The sequence below is a fragment of the Neoarius graeffei genome, chromosome 11 (assembly GCF_027579695.1).
Source record: "Neoarius graeffei isolate fNeoGra1 chromosome 11, fNeoGra1.pri, whole genome shotgun sequence".
In the NCBI taxonomy this organism is placed as follows: domain Eukaryota; kingdom Metazoa; phylum Chordata; class Actinopteri; order Siluriformes; family Ariidae; genus Neoarius; species Neoarius graeffei.
In genome coordinates, this window is record NC_083579.1 from 66,892,536 (window position 1) to 66,906,057 (window position 13,522).

Consider the following 13,522-nt stretch of genomic DNA (forward strand, 5'->3'; position numbering starts at 1 on the left):
CAAATGGAGGTTCCATGTTCAGCAAGAAGCAGCACAAAGTACCTGAGCTTAGAGAATTGTGGGAAAGAAGCGCACCTTGGGAAACCGTGGTTGGTGGTGGGGGGGCACTGCCAGTTAATCAAACCACTGTGTATATGTATTGGTTTCATCTTGACCAGCTTTAATGTACAGCTTTCTCGAGGTACATGTTCATATTTAACACCTAAAACGTACAGGGCAAAACCACACCACCACTGTGTGGGCAGATTGAATGACGCACCAGCAATTTATGCTCCCGGGCATTGGTGTGTACGTGTTCTCCACCAAATGGAAGAAAATGGTACCTCGAGGGTTTTTCTGATGGTTGACAGTTCAAGCTTTCTAAAAAGGTTCTGCTTGGAACCTTCAATAACATCTGTTTAGTGGTAGTTTATAAACTACCAGTTCTGTCATTTCAAAATGGAAGTCTTTTGATTAGTATCTCAACATGCACAGTGTAAAGAGCAGATGCCTTTAAATCAAGCAGGTCATCGTTTAGTTTTCTCTTTGGAAATCAAGTGCACAAGTATCGGTGATGAGTTTGAAAATACCTTTTATTTACTCTCATGGTGATTTTTATTCAATGTGTTTTTCTTCTTCTACCCTTTTTTTTTTTTCCATAAAGGAAATAGGCCAGCGGAGCTGAACAGGCCTTCTTTGGTTTGGTGCAGGAAAGAGGGGTGACATTTTTTTTTCTCTTTCCCCCCTTTTCTGATGCTAATGAAAAGAGGAGCTTTTTCAGCTTTAGCTTGCAGAGCGTGTCTCTTCTGCAGCATGCTCCACTGCCTGGACATTGTGCGAGCACAAAAATCCAGGCCTGGTATCCAATAACGTGAAATTTCAGCAGAGAAGCGGCCATTGTGCGATGTGGAGTGGGAGGGGGAGAGGCTGGGGTTGACTTGGCAGGAACCCAGGGCTCAGGCCACATCCTACTGCTCTCCTCCTCCTCTTTAAATCAGGCCAGGAAACGGCTGGCCCTGGATCCCCCTGCCTCCCAGGTCAGGCCTCACACACATGCACTCAAGCAGTGCTTCACACGCTGGGAGATTTTGCACATGATTGTAAATGCTGAGACCGAATGCTCTTTGCGTGTAGATAAACTGAAAATCGTTGTAGAGTTTCTTTTCCTTATTTAATTTGCTGTATAAAGGAGGAAGTCGTCAGTTCTCACTCATTAGGTGGGGAACACGTACACCAGTGCCTGGGTGCGTCACACAAGCCGCCCACGCACCGGTGGTGTGTCTGTTTTTTTTTTTTTTTCCCCCCTGTAAGTTCTAGCTGTTAAGGATGAGCATGTACCTCGCCAAAGCTGTGCATTAGAGCTGGTTAAGGTGGAAACTATACAAACTCACTGTTTTGCTCAATCTGTTTCAAACCCAATAAAAATGACCGTGATGGAGCACGTGAAACCTCCAGCATATTTCCTTTAGGGTTGTTTTATAGAAGGCTTGTGCCGCTTCTTGCTGAGTCTGTAGCTTTGCGTTTTCAGCTACATTACACATGTGCTCTTTAGGGAAGTTGAAACTGTCAATATGTGAAAAATAATTTTCTTAGGGTATGGCTGAGGACAAAACAGGGTAGTGTGTGACCTGTAAAGTTCCTCTGCAGACTTTTGTCTCTCTTTTCAGAGCATGTACATACTTTTTTTTTTCTTCCTCCTCCCCGTACTACTACTTCAGCGTTTGCTCACCTTTTGCCTTTTGTAAAAAATAAAAAAAAAATCTGTTGTCCTATTTTGAGGATTTTAAACATATTACACAATTTATTAAATATTTTAATGATCCCTATGGACATTCTAAGTATATGGATGTGGAGCAGTGGTGTAAAATATTTTCAGACTTCTCAGAGGCCCATATTCCAGCTCATAATAGTCGTTTCCTTTTTTCTCGGAAATGTAGTCATTCTTCCAGCAGACGAGCTTGGAATCTTTGGGAATTTGGGTCTTGGCTGATCCTCTTCCGTCTGAACTCTGCCCTCTCAACATGGAGGGGGGAAAAAAACCCAACCTTTTGTCTGTGTGTGTGTGTGTGTGTGTGTGTGTGTGTGTGTGTGTGTGTGTGTGTGTGTGGTGCAACGCAAAAAGATTGCTCTCATGAGATAGGTGGGGTGAGGGTGGGCGGGTTTGAAAGGAAGTGTGTCCCATTAGGTTAAGTCAGGCTTTTTTTGCCTTCTGCTTTTTGTGTCCAGTCAAGCTTGACTTCTTTTCCTTGAGTGCTTTTTAAAACATTTGTCGTATGCTTTTAAATACAAATGCGTTTCTGAAACATTGTAGGTCACAGTCACTTCTGTATGCGTGCAAATAAAGGGTTGTCTGATTGAAAAGTGAAAGTTTTAAAATGAAAACCATGCTTGATGCTGAAACTACCATTTCTTCCTCTTAGGGTTTTTTTTTCGTTTCTTTTTTCCATCTTATACCACAGCTGTTATTCGTCTACTGACTCGCTTTAGAGACATAAGCTCCTTTCGCATATGGTATGTTATTGTATGAGGTAAAAACAACACTGGATAGATAACAAATTTTCATTCTTGCTCTTACATAACGAAAAAGTAATGGATATCGCGTATTCCCACCTGACTGTATTTAATGGAATGCTACAGGGCGCAAACCTCTGCGAGACGTAAAATACACAAGCCTGGATATGACGTATAATTCATGAGGTGGCAAGTGCATTGTTGTGAAAATCCCAAGCTGAGACATTAGCTAGTTAGCAACAGGGCATCAATCTGCATCACAGCTCTGTTGAGAGTTGTCTTCCTGTTTCTGAATATTTGTTTTGTTCAAGTAAAGGCTGTTTTCTAACTTCTCTCTTTTGGCTTATATCTACTGATGTTTTCTTTGCTTGTTGCTTTGAGTTCGCCGCGGGTTTCTTTACGTTGCGGTAGTATGAGTAGTTCCATCTCAATATCACACATCATTTACATCACTGCCAGCAACATCTCGACTGGGCACAACACACAAATCCAACGGTATCGATTCCCACTGGAGCTGTGACAAAAGATTACCATAAATGTTACGAGCTTGTCCGGGAGTAGATTAACGCTTCAACTTTGCCGTTTTGCTCCCATTCACACACGACACCATTACTGCATAATAGACGTAATGATTAATGATATTGGGTTATTTTTGGAAAAAAAAAATTACATGAAAAATTTATCACCAAAAAATGCAACATTTATTTTCCTATTCTTTATCAACTTTTTGTGAAATTTAACTACAAAACAAACTTTTTAATTTCCTTAACAAATAGTAATTATTTACCCACATTTTTATAAAGGGTGGAGTAATATATAATAGTCTATTCACAAAAATATTCCTTTTATTAAAAATGTAAAAAGTTAACTTTTTTAAAAATGAATTTTTATGAACTTTCAGCTATCTACCATTTGTTTCTTTTCTTTAGCTTTCGGCAGTCTGTTAAGCGCTATGGTTTAATTGCTAAATCTATTTGTATAGTCATTTGCACAACAGCTTTTTCCCATTTTAAGTCTGTGTGGGTTTTAATTTTTATTTATTTTTTTAAAGCAGCATTAAAGCTGTGTTACTTCTGCCTATGGTGAAACCATGTGATTTCACACTATGGTACATTATTGCGCCCTCTGCTAGGAAAAACTAAGATTGTTCAGATACATAATAGCAGGGTTTTTTTTTTTTTTTTAAATTTCATCAGTTCAATTTGTAATAAATTTGGATCACGATTTATCATCACACGATATATCCTTACATGACTACAGCATAATAACAGAAATTCTATCCACATTCACTGGATACAAGCAATCGTGTGCTCTGATTGGCTACTCTACTACTATGCTATCAGCTCATATACTGTGAGTAGAAAAAAACAAAATGGCGGAGCATGTTCCTGAACCAACCGAGGACAAAATAAAAACTCTACTCGAAAACGAACACCCCCCCAAAAAAAAAATATAAAAAAAGGCAACAAAATATGGAATAAAATTTATTTTTCAAGAATTATAGCATTTTTCACAAATTGCTACTGTCATTTTGCCAGTTTGTTTACATTCTAAGTGGAAATGATTTTGTCAGACATTTTGCATAAAATTCTTATGAATTGAATTTGCTAAAAATAAAAATGCTCTTTCTCAAAATCCAGTGAAATGTAGATATAATAACACAATTATTCCACTCAGTCTCGTTGTACATGGCTTGTAGCCAACTCGGCACCACGTGCCTCGTCGGCTATCAGCTCATGTACGACTCGATTTCATGGAATAACTGTTAAGTGTATGGATTTCAGCGTGGGGCGGCACGGTGGTGTAGTGGTTAGCGCTGTCGCCTCACAGCAAGAAGGTCCGGGTTCGAGCCCCGTGGCCGGCGAGGGCCTTTCTGTGTGGAGTTTGCATGTTCTCCCCGTGTCCGCATGGGTTTCCTCCGGGTGCTCCGGTTTCCCCCACAGTCCAAGGACATGCAGGTTAGGTTAACTGGTGACTCTAAATTGAGCGTAGGTGTGAATGTGAGTGTGAATGGTTGTCTGTGTCTATGTGTCAGCCCTGTGATGACCTGGCGACTTGTCCAGGGTGTACCCCGCCTTTCGCCCGTAGTCAGCTGGGATAGGCTCCAGCTTGCCTGCGACCCTGTAGAACAGGATAAAGCGGCTAGAGATAATGAGATGAGATGAGATTTCAGCGTGATTTGTGAATGGGGTAATAGTGTTTCAAAGAAATTTCCAGTCTGTGTGTGTGGGGGGGGGGGATTTTGTCTTTATTTAACCTTTTTATTTATTTATTTTTCCTGGACCGATCAATAATAACCTCTTTGATGTTAATATGTTAAATGGTGAACCAATGCTTGTGCGTTGATTACATCACCTAGCTTATTAAGCAGAAAACGAGGATTAATATGAGATGCTGCAAGTTCAAGGAACATTAGTAACTGATCTTACTAGTTCTTATGAGGATTGGTTGGTGTGAGTATATTTTACACTAATGATGTGTATAACCTGTATTTTGTTCTGTGGACAGGGTTTGTTTGTTTGTTTTTCCCCTTAAAGGAACAGTCCACCATACTTCCATAATGAAATATGCTCTTATCTGAATTGAGACGAGCTGATCCGTACCTCTCCGAGCTTTGCGCGACCTCCCAGTCAGTCAGACGCGCTGTCACTCCTGTTAGCAATGTAGCTAGGCTCAGCATGGCCAATGGTATTTTTTGGGGCTGTAGTTAGATGCGACCAAACTCTTCCGCGTTTTTCCTGTTTACATAGGTTTATATGACCAGTGACATGACAGGCGTACTAACACCTTCTGCGCGCTTCGGCAGCGCATTGATACGGAGCTCAGATATCAATGCGCTGCCGAAGTGCGCAGAAGGTGTTAGTACGCCTGTCATTATAGTGCGGACTTTCCATAGCATAGAAAATTGCCACGTTTCAATTTGTGTAACTGAACTTGTTTCATATCGCTGGTCATATAAACCTATGTAAACAGGAAAAATGCGGAAGAGTTTGGTCGCATCTAACTACAGCCCCAAAAAATACCATTGGCCATGCTGAGCCTAGCTACATTGCTAACAGGAGTGACAGCGCGTCTGACTGCGTCTGACTGACTGGGAAGTCGCGCAAAGCTCGGAGAGGTACGGAGCAGCTCGTCTCAATTCAGATAAGAGCATATTTCATTATGGAAGTACGGTGGACTGTTCCTTTAAAATGCTGATCACCGGTTTCATTCGGTGGTTAAAAGAGCAGTTCTGTTCCCAGGAAATCACAAGTGGCAAATTTAGTGTCCAAAATGACATTGAGACAAATTTTAGGATTTGTTTTAAATCATTTGAATGCCCCGCTAGAGAACTGGCTTTAACTGGAGAAAGTATAAATGTTACAGAGCTGTTTAAAAAAAAAAAAAAAAACACACAAAGTAGCTGCTGTCTTTTAATACATGACTAAGATCCATAAAGAGCTGCGTTTGTCAAACGGTGACCTTTGTCATTTCCGGGCTCACATTGTTATCTAATCGAAGGAGCAATAGACGGAGAGCACAAACTGCTTCCCACATGTAGTGGGTGAAAGTTGAAGGAAAAAAAAAAAGTTGATCTGTGGATAATTTACCAGGTTTTTATGGTACACGTGTAAAAAAAAATGTACCGTGAGGCACTTTTTGGTCGTAAATGGTATTCAGAAGCAGTGTACAGTGACCTATCATGATTACAAACCTCGCTCATGCTTCATACAGCCATTTTCTTATTCATCTTGATTCTGGAGCAGTCTTGAATGTTTTACTAATGATGTGTTGGTGTGTGTTTGCCTTTGCAGTGACAGTTATGCGCGTGTGAGAGCAGTGGTCATGACTCGCGATGACTCCAGCGGTGGATGGCTGCCTCTGGGAGGCGGAGGCCTCAGCTGCGTGTCGGTCCACAAGGTTAGCCGGCCAGACTCGGACAGCCCCAACGGCATGGATTATCTTATCCAGGGGGAGCGACTCAAAGACAAGTTGGTAAGCATCCGCTTTTGGAACTCAGCCTGGTCCGTTATGGACTTTTATGTCCGTATGACGCACATCCTCCTGGAAAGGGGCTGAGAGACGAGATCCTCATGCTCCACGCTCACAGGAAGTGGCTGCTTAGCACTCATCCACAGGGCAGGTAGCTCAAAATAGGAGCGCACCGCATGACGCCGGCTGATGTCATCAGTAATAGAGACAAGCTGTTTAGAGAAAGAGAAAATGTAGGAGTCCTGTGTATTCACACCGAGATGATTAGAGAAGTCCTGTTTTTTGTCTACACATTGTAAGCTTTTGGCCTTTTAAAATCAGTAAGAACGACAAGACAAAATCCTTTAGTTCATACAGTTAAAAAATAAATTCACAAGTCAGTATTGTCAATATAGGATTACTTAAATATAAAGAAAGGAGTATTTAATAGTGCACTATGTAGTGTGGTAAAGTAGTACTGTTTATTAAGCAGTTATTATGTTATCAGTTTTAATTTATCTTCCTGTCGTTTGGATGCGTTCCGGTCCGTTCTGTAGTGAGAGGCTTCGCGTGTTCTAGCTGAACGAGGAGGAGAGTGCGGTTGGGGGGCGGGTTGGGACTTTAGATTTGATCTGCATTTTGTCTGAAATGAGCGAGAGATGGCAGGAACGGTGATGTTGGAGAGAATCTGCCTACAAGTGTAGCGATGCGGTACAGAGTGTCCTGATGAGTCAGCACAGGCTGAATATAGCCCACCAATGGGCTTCTGCGCTCTCTATTCAGACAAGCTTTAATCTGCCACTGAATTACACCACTATTCGGAAAGCTGGGGGAAAACGGATCAGGATTCGCACAGGGTGTAGGACTCGTTTTGGGATCGGTTCGATTTCTAATGGAGATGAGTGAATCCGAGCTGCTTTATAGTTCTTTTCCCTGAAGTTCTCGTGGTGCGTTTGCGTGCGCGCATGCGTTTTGTGTCGCCGTCGTCGTCATCATCTGCCTCCTCCTCTTCTTTCACCATGTCAATCAAGCAAAGAGAATGATCTCAGTGTCTTGGCGGTGGCTCTAAAACGAGTCCTCCACACACCAACTGGAATTCTATCCATATCTCGGTTTTAACCACTCTACCTTTCATCTCCTTTCAGCCTTTCATTCTTTTTTCTGTCTGCTGTTCTTCCGCTGACCCTCCCCCACTGTTTATCTGCTTTTGCTCACCTTGCTGTCGTCTCGTGCCATGCTTTGCCTGTTGGAATGCACAGTTTGAATGGCGTCTTCTCCTGTAATAGCGATACTTCCTTCTCTGCTCACGTTGCATGCATTTAACTCGCGATGGTCTGACTCGGCCTCACCTTGACTTGCAAACCCAGCCCAATTTGAACAATAACACTACGTAGCATGATATTGTAAGCAATTTTTTGTTTTTGTTTGTTTGTTTTTGGTATGGAGATTTTCCACGGGTATCCAGAATGCGAGCTAAGAAAAGAGTTGTTCTAGATGTTGTGACACTAAACTGCTTGTTTTCTCACATCTTTTCTGTTCCTCTTGTATACAGTCTCTCTCTCTCTCTCTCTCTCTCTCTCTCTCTCTCTCTCTCTTTGACTCCCAGACTCCCCCACTGGCACTTAAACCCTAGAGACTAATGGGTGTTTCTCATTTCCTTTAATCTGCTCAGGGGAAGGGCTGGTGCTCCTGCAAAAACCCTTATTAATACTCTTTTTGTGCACTCGCACTTTGTGACTGCACGTGTTCTGTCTCTGATTTGGAGAACTTGCACTGTCTGTATGCTTGGAGCTCCTAGTAACTTTATTCCTAATGAGGAGTGCTTATATCATATTAATCCAGTATATTACACCTTGTTACATTCTGTAAATAATACATAAGTTTTCATGCGCATGTTTTCTAAATCTGACATGATCTCTTATCAGGTTGTGCTGGAGTGCATCATAAAGAGGGACCTGGTCTACAACAAAGTCAACCCGATCTTCCACCATTGGAGAATCAACAACAAGAAGTTTGGCCTGACTTTCCAGAGTCCAGCCGATGCCAGAGCTTTTGACCGAGGGATACGGCGAGCCCTGGAGGACATAAAGCAAGGTTTGGCCTGGCTCCTTTCTAATCTCTTAGCAACAACAAAACGTGTGTAGACTTGCAGTATATGCAGCATTGTGTCCTTCCTGTTTCTGAACTACTACTTGTTTCATCACCTCACGTTCTCGAGTTATTGTATAAGGTTTCGGAATCGGTGAGTTCAAATGAGAACAGGAATGATGAACCAGTGTTTCATCTGATCCAAATGTCAAGCTGTCCTCCTGTTATGAAAAGCTTTGTAAACTCCTTTTTCTTTCTTTCTCTCTCTCTCTCTCTCTCTCTCTCCCCTGGAATCAGCTAGGTTGTTTATTATTTTGGCCAGGGTCATCCTTGCAGCTAGCTTTTACCTTCAAATACAAGTGTGTGTGTGTGCACACGAGCGTGCATGTGCGCATGCTCATTCTATATGAATGTGTGTCACAGTCCAGTGGCAGGGAAGGAGGCGTCATTGTCTAACCCCAGACGAGATCGGAACCCGAGATAGCAGAATTTGCCTAATTAACTTTAAAATGCCTTCAGAGCATGACACAACTTTCAGGAACCTGATTAGCGCAGCGTTATCTTAAATCAGATATAAGCAAGCCAAGAGCAGGTAACCATGAAGGGAAGGGTAGCTGGCAGGCAAAGAAGGTGTGGTCATCTGGGAGATGACCAGAATCTGTGGCGTGGAGAGGGGAACACCAGTTTGACTTTGGGGAGGGGCATTTGGTCCAGTAGCTTTTGATTTTATATAATGCTTTTTAGTAACCAAAAGACACTTGCTGTGAGTAAAAACTCTGCATGTTCAGGGTTTTTTCTAGAAAAATTTAGTATGAGGGCGCTCACCATGGCGAGGGAGCGAAGCGGGGGGGATGGTGCCGGTTGTTCCCCCCCCCCCCCCCCCGCCGTGCAAAGCCTTTGAAAAATGCTCCAATGGGACATTCTGAGGCTGTCTGAGAGGGAAATTGTAACAAATTGTCTGTCAACATTGAAAAAGAAAGAAGTAATCTTCTTCTGCCCCGGACAGTCTTTGGCTTTCTTCCGTTTCGTGCCGCGGGATGACATCTTTAAATGCCCAAGTGTCAACAAAAACAACTCACGAACTACTTCTGTCAAAAGCTCCCGCGCCGGTGGGTGAAAGGTCATTCAGTCTCGAGAAATCTCGTTCTACAAGTCAGCTGACCTTGTACGTAACCCATGTCAAATCTCGCGAGAGCAGCCGCGACAAGTAAACAACTAAACAACATGGCGCCTCAGTCTGGAAAACGCCAATTCGGATTGTTTTTGCACCGTCTGGCGGTGTATCTACTATGATTGGAATATTTTTGGAGCAATTATAACGTATTTGATGATCAGACACATTGTCACGTAGTGTTGCTGGGATGTTTTCACGGAGTCGGTAAGGGGGCGCACGCCGAGAGCAAGAGGGCGCAGCGCCCCTGTTCCCCCGTTTAGACGAAAGCCTGATGTTACACAAGTCTTGGTTTGGATATGATGGTGGAAGAAGCAAGATTGGCCTCCTGTAAACCTCACTGCTTTACACACCTTTATCCTGTTGATATTCACTGGCAGAAAAGGGTCTTCGTAGGCCTAAAGTAGCCTGCACTAAGGAATCCTGTCTGTTTCGGCAGACGACACCGAACTAACCTAAGCGTTAGTCCGGTCTGTCCTTTCGTTCTTGTAATGTCTATGAGCTGTTCTTTGGTTCTGGTGGAATATTCTGGAGGCTGCGGTTCAGAGCACACTCAGCAGATGGGGTGGGCTGCTCTCATGTATTTCAGGCCCGGTTGTGTTGTGTAATGCCTCACTCAGGTTCCTCTGTATTCCTGTTGCATCGCTCCACTGCCCGCACCGCAGCATGGTAGCTTTGCAGGGTGCTGTTTCTATAGCAACCAGGCACATGGCTCATCCAGCACAGTGGCCTGGCACCGGCAGAGTCGTGCTGCAGGAAACTCAAAGCCTTTCCCGTCCAAGCTGCGCTCTCCCCCTCATCGTCTTCTCCTCTATATCTCAGGGTTCTGGTGCGGACAACGGAAGGTCACAGTACCTATAACACATCTGATAATCACAGCAAAGGTTTAGGTTGAGTCTGTGTAGTTACCTGGGGAGATGTTTGTTTTTACTCACTGGAGCTGTGCAAAAAATCTTTTTCCCTGAATTTCATACCTTCTCCCGGTTTGCTGTCTCTCCATTTTTAAAGGCATAATCCTCAACAGACCGATTTTGATAATCCATATTCCAAACATGAGCAGTTCTTACTCAAATTTCCATGTGGGGGCTCAATAAAGTGCATGTATCAATAATTATTTTTCAAAAATACAGCTCGTATTTACCCGTTACATTCACGATTGCAGAATACGTGTTAGCAGGACTGCTCTGTCCATGAACACCTCACTCATTTTTCTCTCTCTTGATTTTACAGGCTGTCCGGTGTACAGTGACTCGGAGGGTCCTGAAGATGGATTACAGGTGAGTCGAGCACAAGGTTAATGCCCAGTAGCCAGGACTTACTTAGCAGACTGAGATGTGGTGAAAATGCCTGCCTCATGCCCCTGAGTCATTTGGCACCCGTTTTGAGTGGTCGGCATCTGAAAAAAAAAAAAATCAAAGAACGTTCCAGCCTCCGTTAGCAAATGTTGTGTGAAACGAAATCGGCACCTGGTATGGCAGAAGCGTGTAGCAGTCAACAGATACGTGACTCATTTTTGCAAACGGGCGGTGATGAAATTTTCCCCGTGGACGGGCCTAATCTTCTATCTCGAGTGCATTGCTCCTTATGGGCTCGATAGGTTATGGGTCAGTACAGTGTGTTGAAGAAAACTGTTTTCATTCTGTTGTATCTGCGCAACTTGGTTCCAGAAAAGACCGCATGTAACTGCTATTTTGGAGGAGTCCAGATTCAGAAGTCTGCAGTGTAGATTTTTCAAAAAGGTTGGACAGTCCTGATTTTTTTTTTTTAAGACCACTTTAAATAATGGATTTTTTTCTCTTTTGATACATTTATTTCTATCCCCCCCATCTAGTTATTCCTAAATATTCCTTTTTTTTATACTTCCAGAAATATATGACTGTCTTTCATGCCATCGCATGTCAAGGTATTACTTCATAAAATCATAAATTCCTTTTTTATTATTTTCTGTACCAAAACAGATCTATTTCCAGCGAAGCAAGAAGTGAACTTCTGAAATGTGCCAAGAGATTTCCTCATTTTCGGTAGAAAGCAGCTTTTTCCACTGCAGCCCATTTACCACAAAGCTGTAAATTGTGTACCGTCAATGTGTAGGTTTATCACATCGTTACAGTGTTTAAACATTTTCAAGCAAACATAATACGTTTAGGCAGATTATGGTGGGATTTTATTTATTTTTTTAAGTGCCCCAGTTCTCAACCATGCTGGAATTTGACTTCATTCACAGAGAAAAGGGCTGTGGAGATTACCTGGGATCAGTGATGCGTCGGCTCCAATGGCGCCGCTGTTGCTAAGCGGCAAGAGAGTGGAGGAGGGATGCGGGGAGCCACTGAGGATGTAGCCATGGTGATTCACCAGCACAGTGCTGGGGTTACAGAGCCAGGACGCAGCACAACACTTAGTCATTCACACGCCTCAGCCTCCAGAACAGCACGGACAAAACAATTACACATTCGGCAAAGCACCAACCTGCACTGATCCACTGCGACTAGCAAAACTAAAGACGTGTTATGTGGTATTCCTGAAAATTAAGCTTAAGTTAATTAGCTGTAATTATTTTGTCTCCAAGTTGTAGATCAGGATCTGTCCATTTACTGCAGACATCTTGAAGAGCTTCTGGGTGCAGAGAAGAAATAGGATAAATAAAAAAATATATATATATACATCTTGATGCGCTTGTTCAGAATAAAGAGTGCACAGATGAGACAAATTGCTCCCTCGTCTTGAATAGATAGAAATGCCTGAAGATTTGGCCTCTGAGAACCGAGTGTGTGCTTTCCTGGTGTGATTGCAGCCATCTTAGTTTGAGCCAAGAATTTGTTTGCCGTCTCCTCTCCCTCCCTAAGTAAGGAAGTTGTGTACAGGAAAATCATCTTGTGGGGAGGCAGTAAACTCGGAAAAGGAGAACAAGTCTTGCCAAATCTGTCATTAAGCAGATTTTCCCATCCATAAAAGTTGTCTTTTATGTTAACTGGCAATGTTGTTAAGTATATTTTTGTAGAGCGGCACATTTAAGATTTCTTGGGTATGCAGCGTAAATAGCATGATCGCTCTGCATTGGGTTTCAATCTTTTCCTTAAAGTGGTTTGATCCTGAAGACAAAAGGCTACGTTCAGTGTAAAAAAAAAAAAGAGGGGGGGAAACCCTTCAAACTGTTGCAAGTCCTTGAGAGCATGAGAAAAAGAGCTATTACATGACTTTATATTTGATAAGCAGACCTGTGCACACATGCCGTGAATAGAGAGCAAGTCTGCAAAGCAGAGGAAAAAGAAAAGGAGAGCAAGCGAATGTGCATTCTACTCCTACTGGTGCGCTGCCAGGCCTCAGTTCTTATCTCCCACAGTGCTCTGTGGGTAGATCACAACCAGATTTGCCCCTGCATATGCTCGGGCTCAGGCCACTCTGTAGCAAGGGCTTTAAAAGGAACTCCAAGTCTGGTTCTCATTTCAACTGCCTAACTTTCCTCCCTTCCTCCCACCGCGTGCACACACACACACACACACACGCGCGCACACACAGCTGTCATCTGGCTTTTTAAGTTCTGGACTGCGTTTCTCCAGCTGGAGCTGGTTTATGACATTCCCCCGGCAGACCCATTGGCTGTGCATTTTCTTTCTCTCTCTCTCTCAAACATACACATGCATGCAACATTTTCTCCACTCCATTTTTCACTTCACTCCCTTTTTGCCCTTCTTCATACTGTGTGTGTGCGTTAAAAGAAAAGGGGGGCAGGGGGGAGTCAAAGGAAGCATCTCTTAGCAACCACAGGACAGTAATTACTGTAGCAGCAGCTGGGAGCAAACCAGATTTCCGCTGTGTGTTAAA

The 13,522-nt window shown here is 43.1% G+C and overlaps 1 protein-coding gene across 1 annotated transcript in view; it reads left to right on the forward strand.

Moving 5' to 3' along the window:
- Positions 1-13,522, forward strand: part of spred1 (sprouty related EVH1 domain containing 1) — a 34,594-nt gene that overhangs the window by 14,476 nt on the left and 6,596 nt on the right. The window contains exons 2-4 of the mRNA XM_060934620.1: positions 6,285-6,465; positions 8,367-8,535; positions 10,931-10,977. Coding sequence (XP_060790603.1) covers positions 6,285-6,465; positions 8,367-8,535; positions 10,931-10,977 — 397 coding nt within the window. The remainder of the gene's footprint in view (positions 1-6,284; positions 6,466-8,366; positions 8,536-10,930; positions 10,978-13,522) is intronic.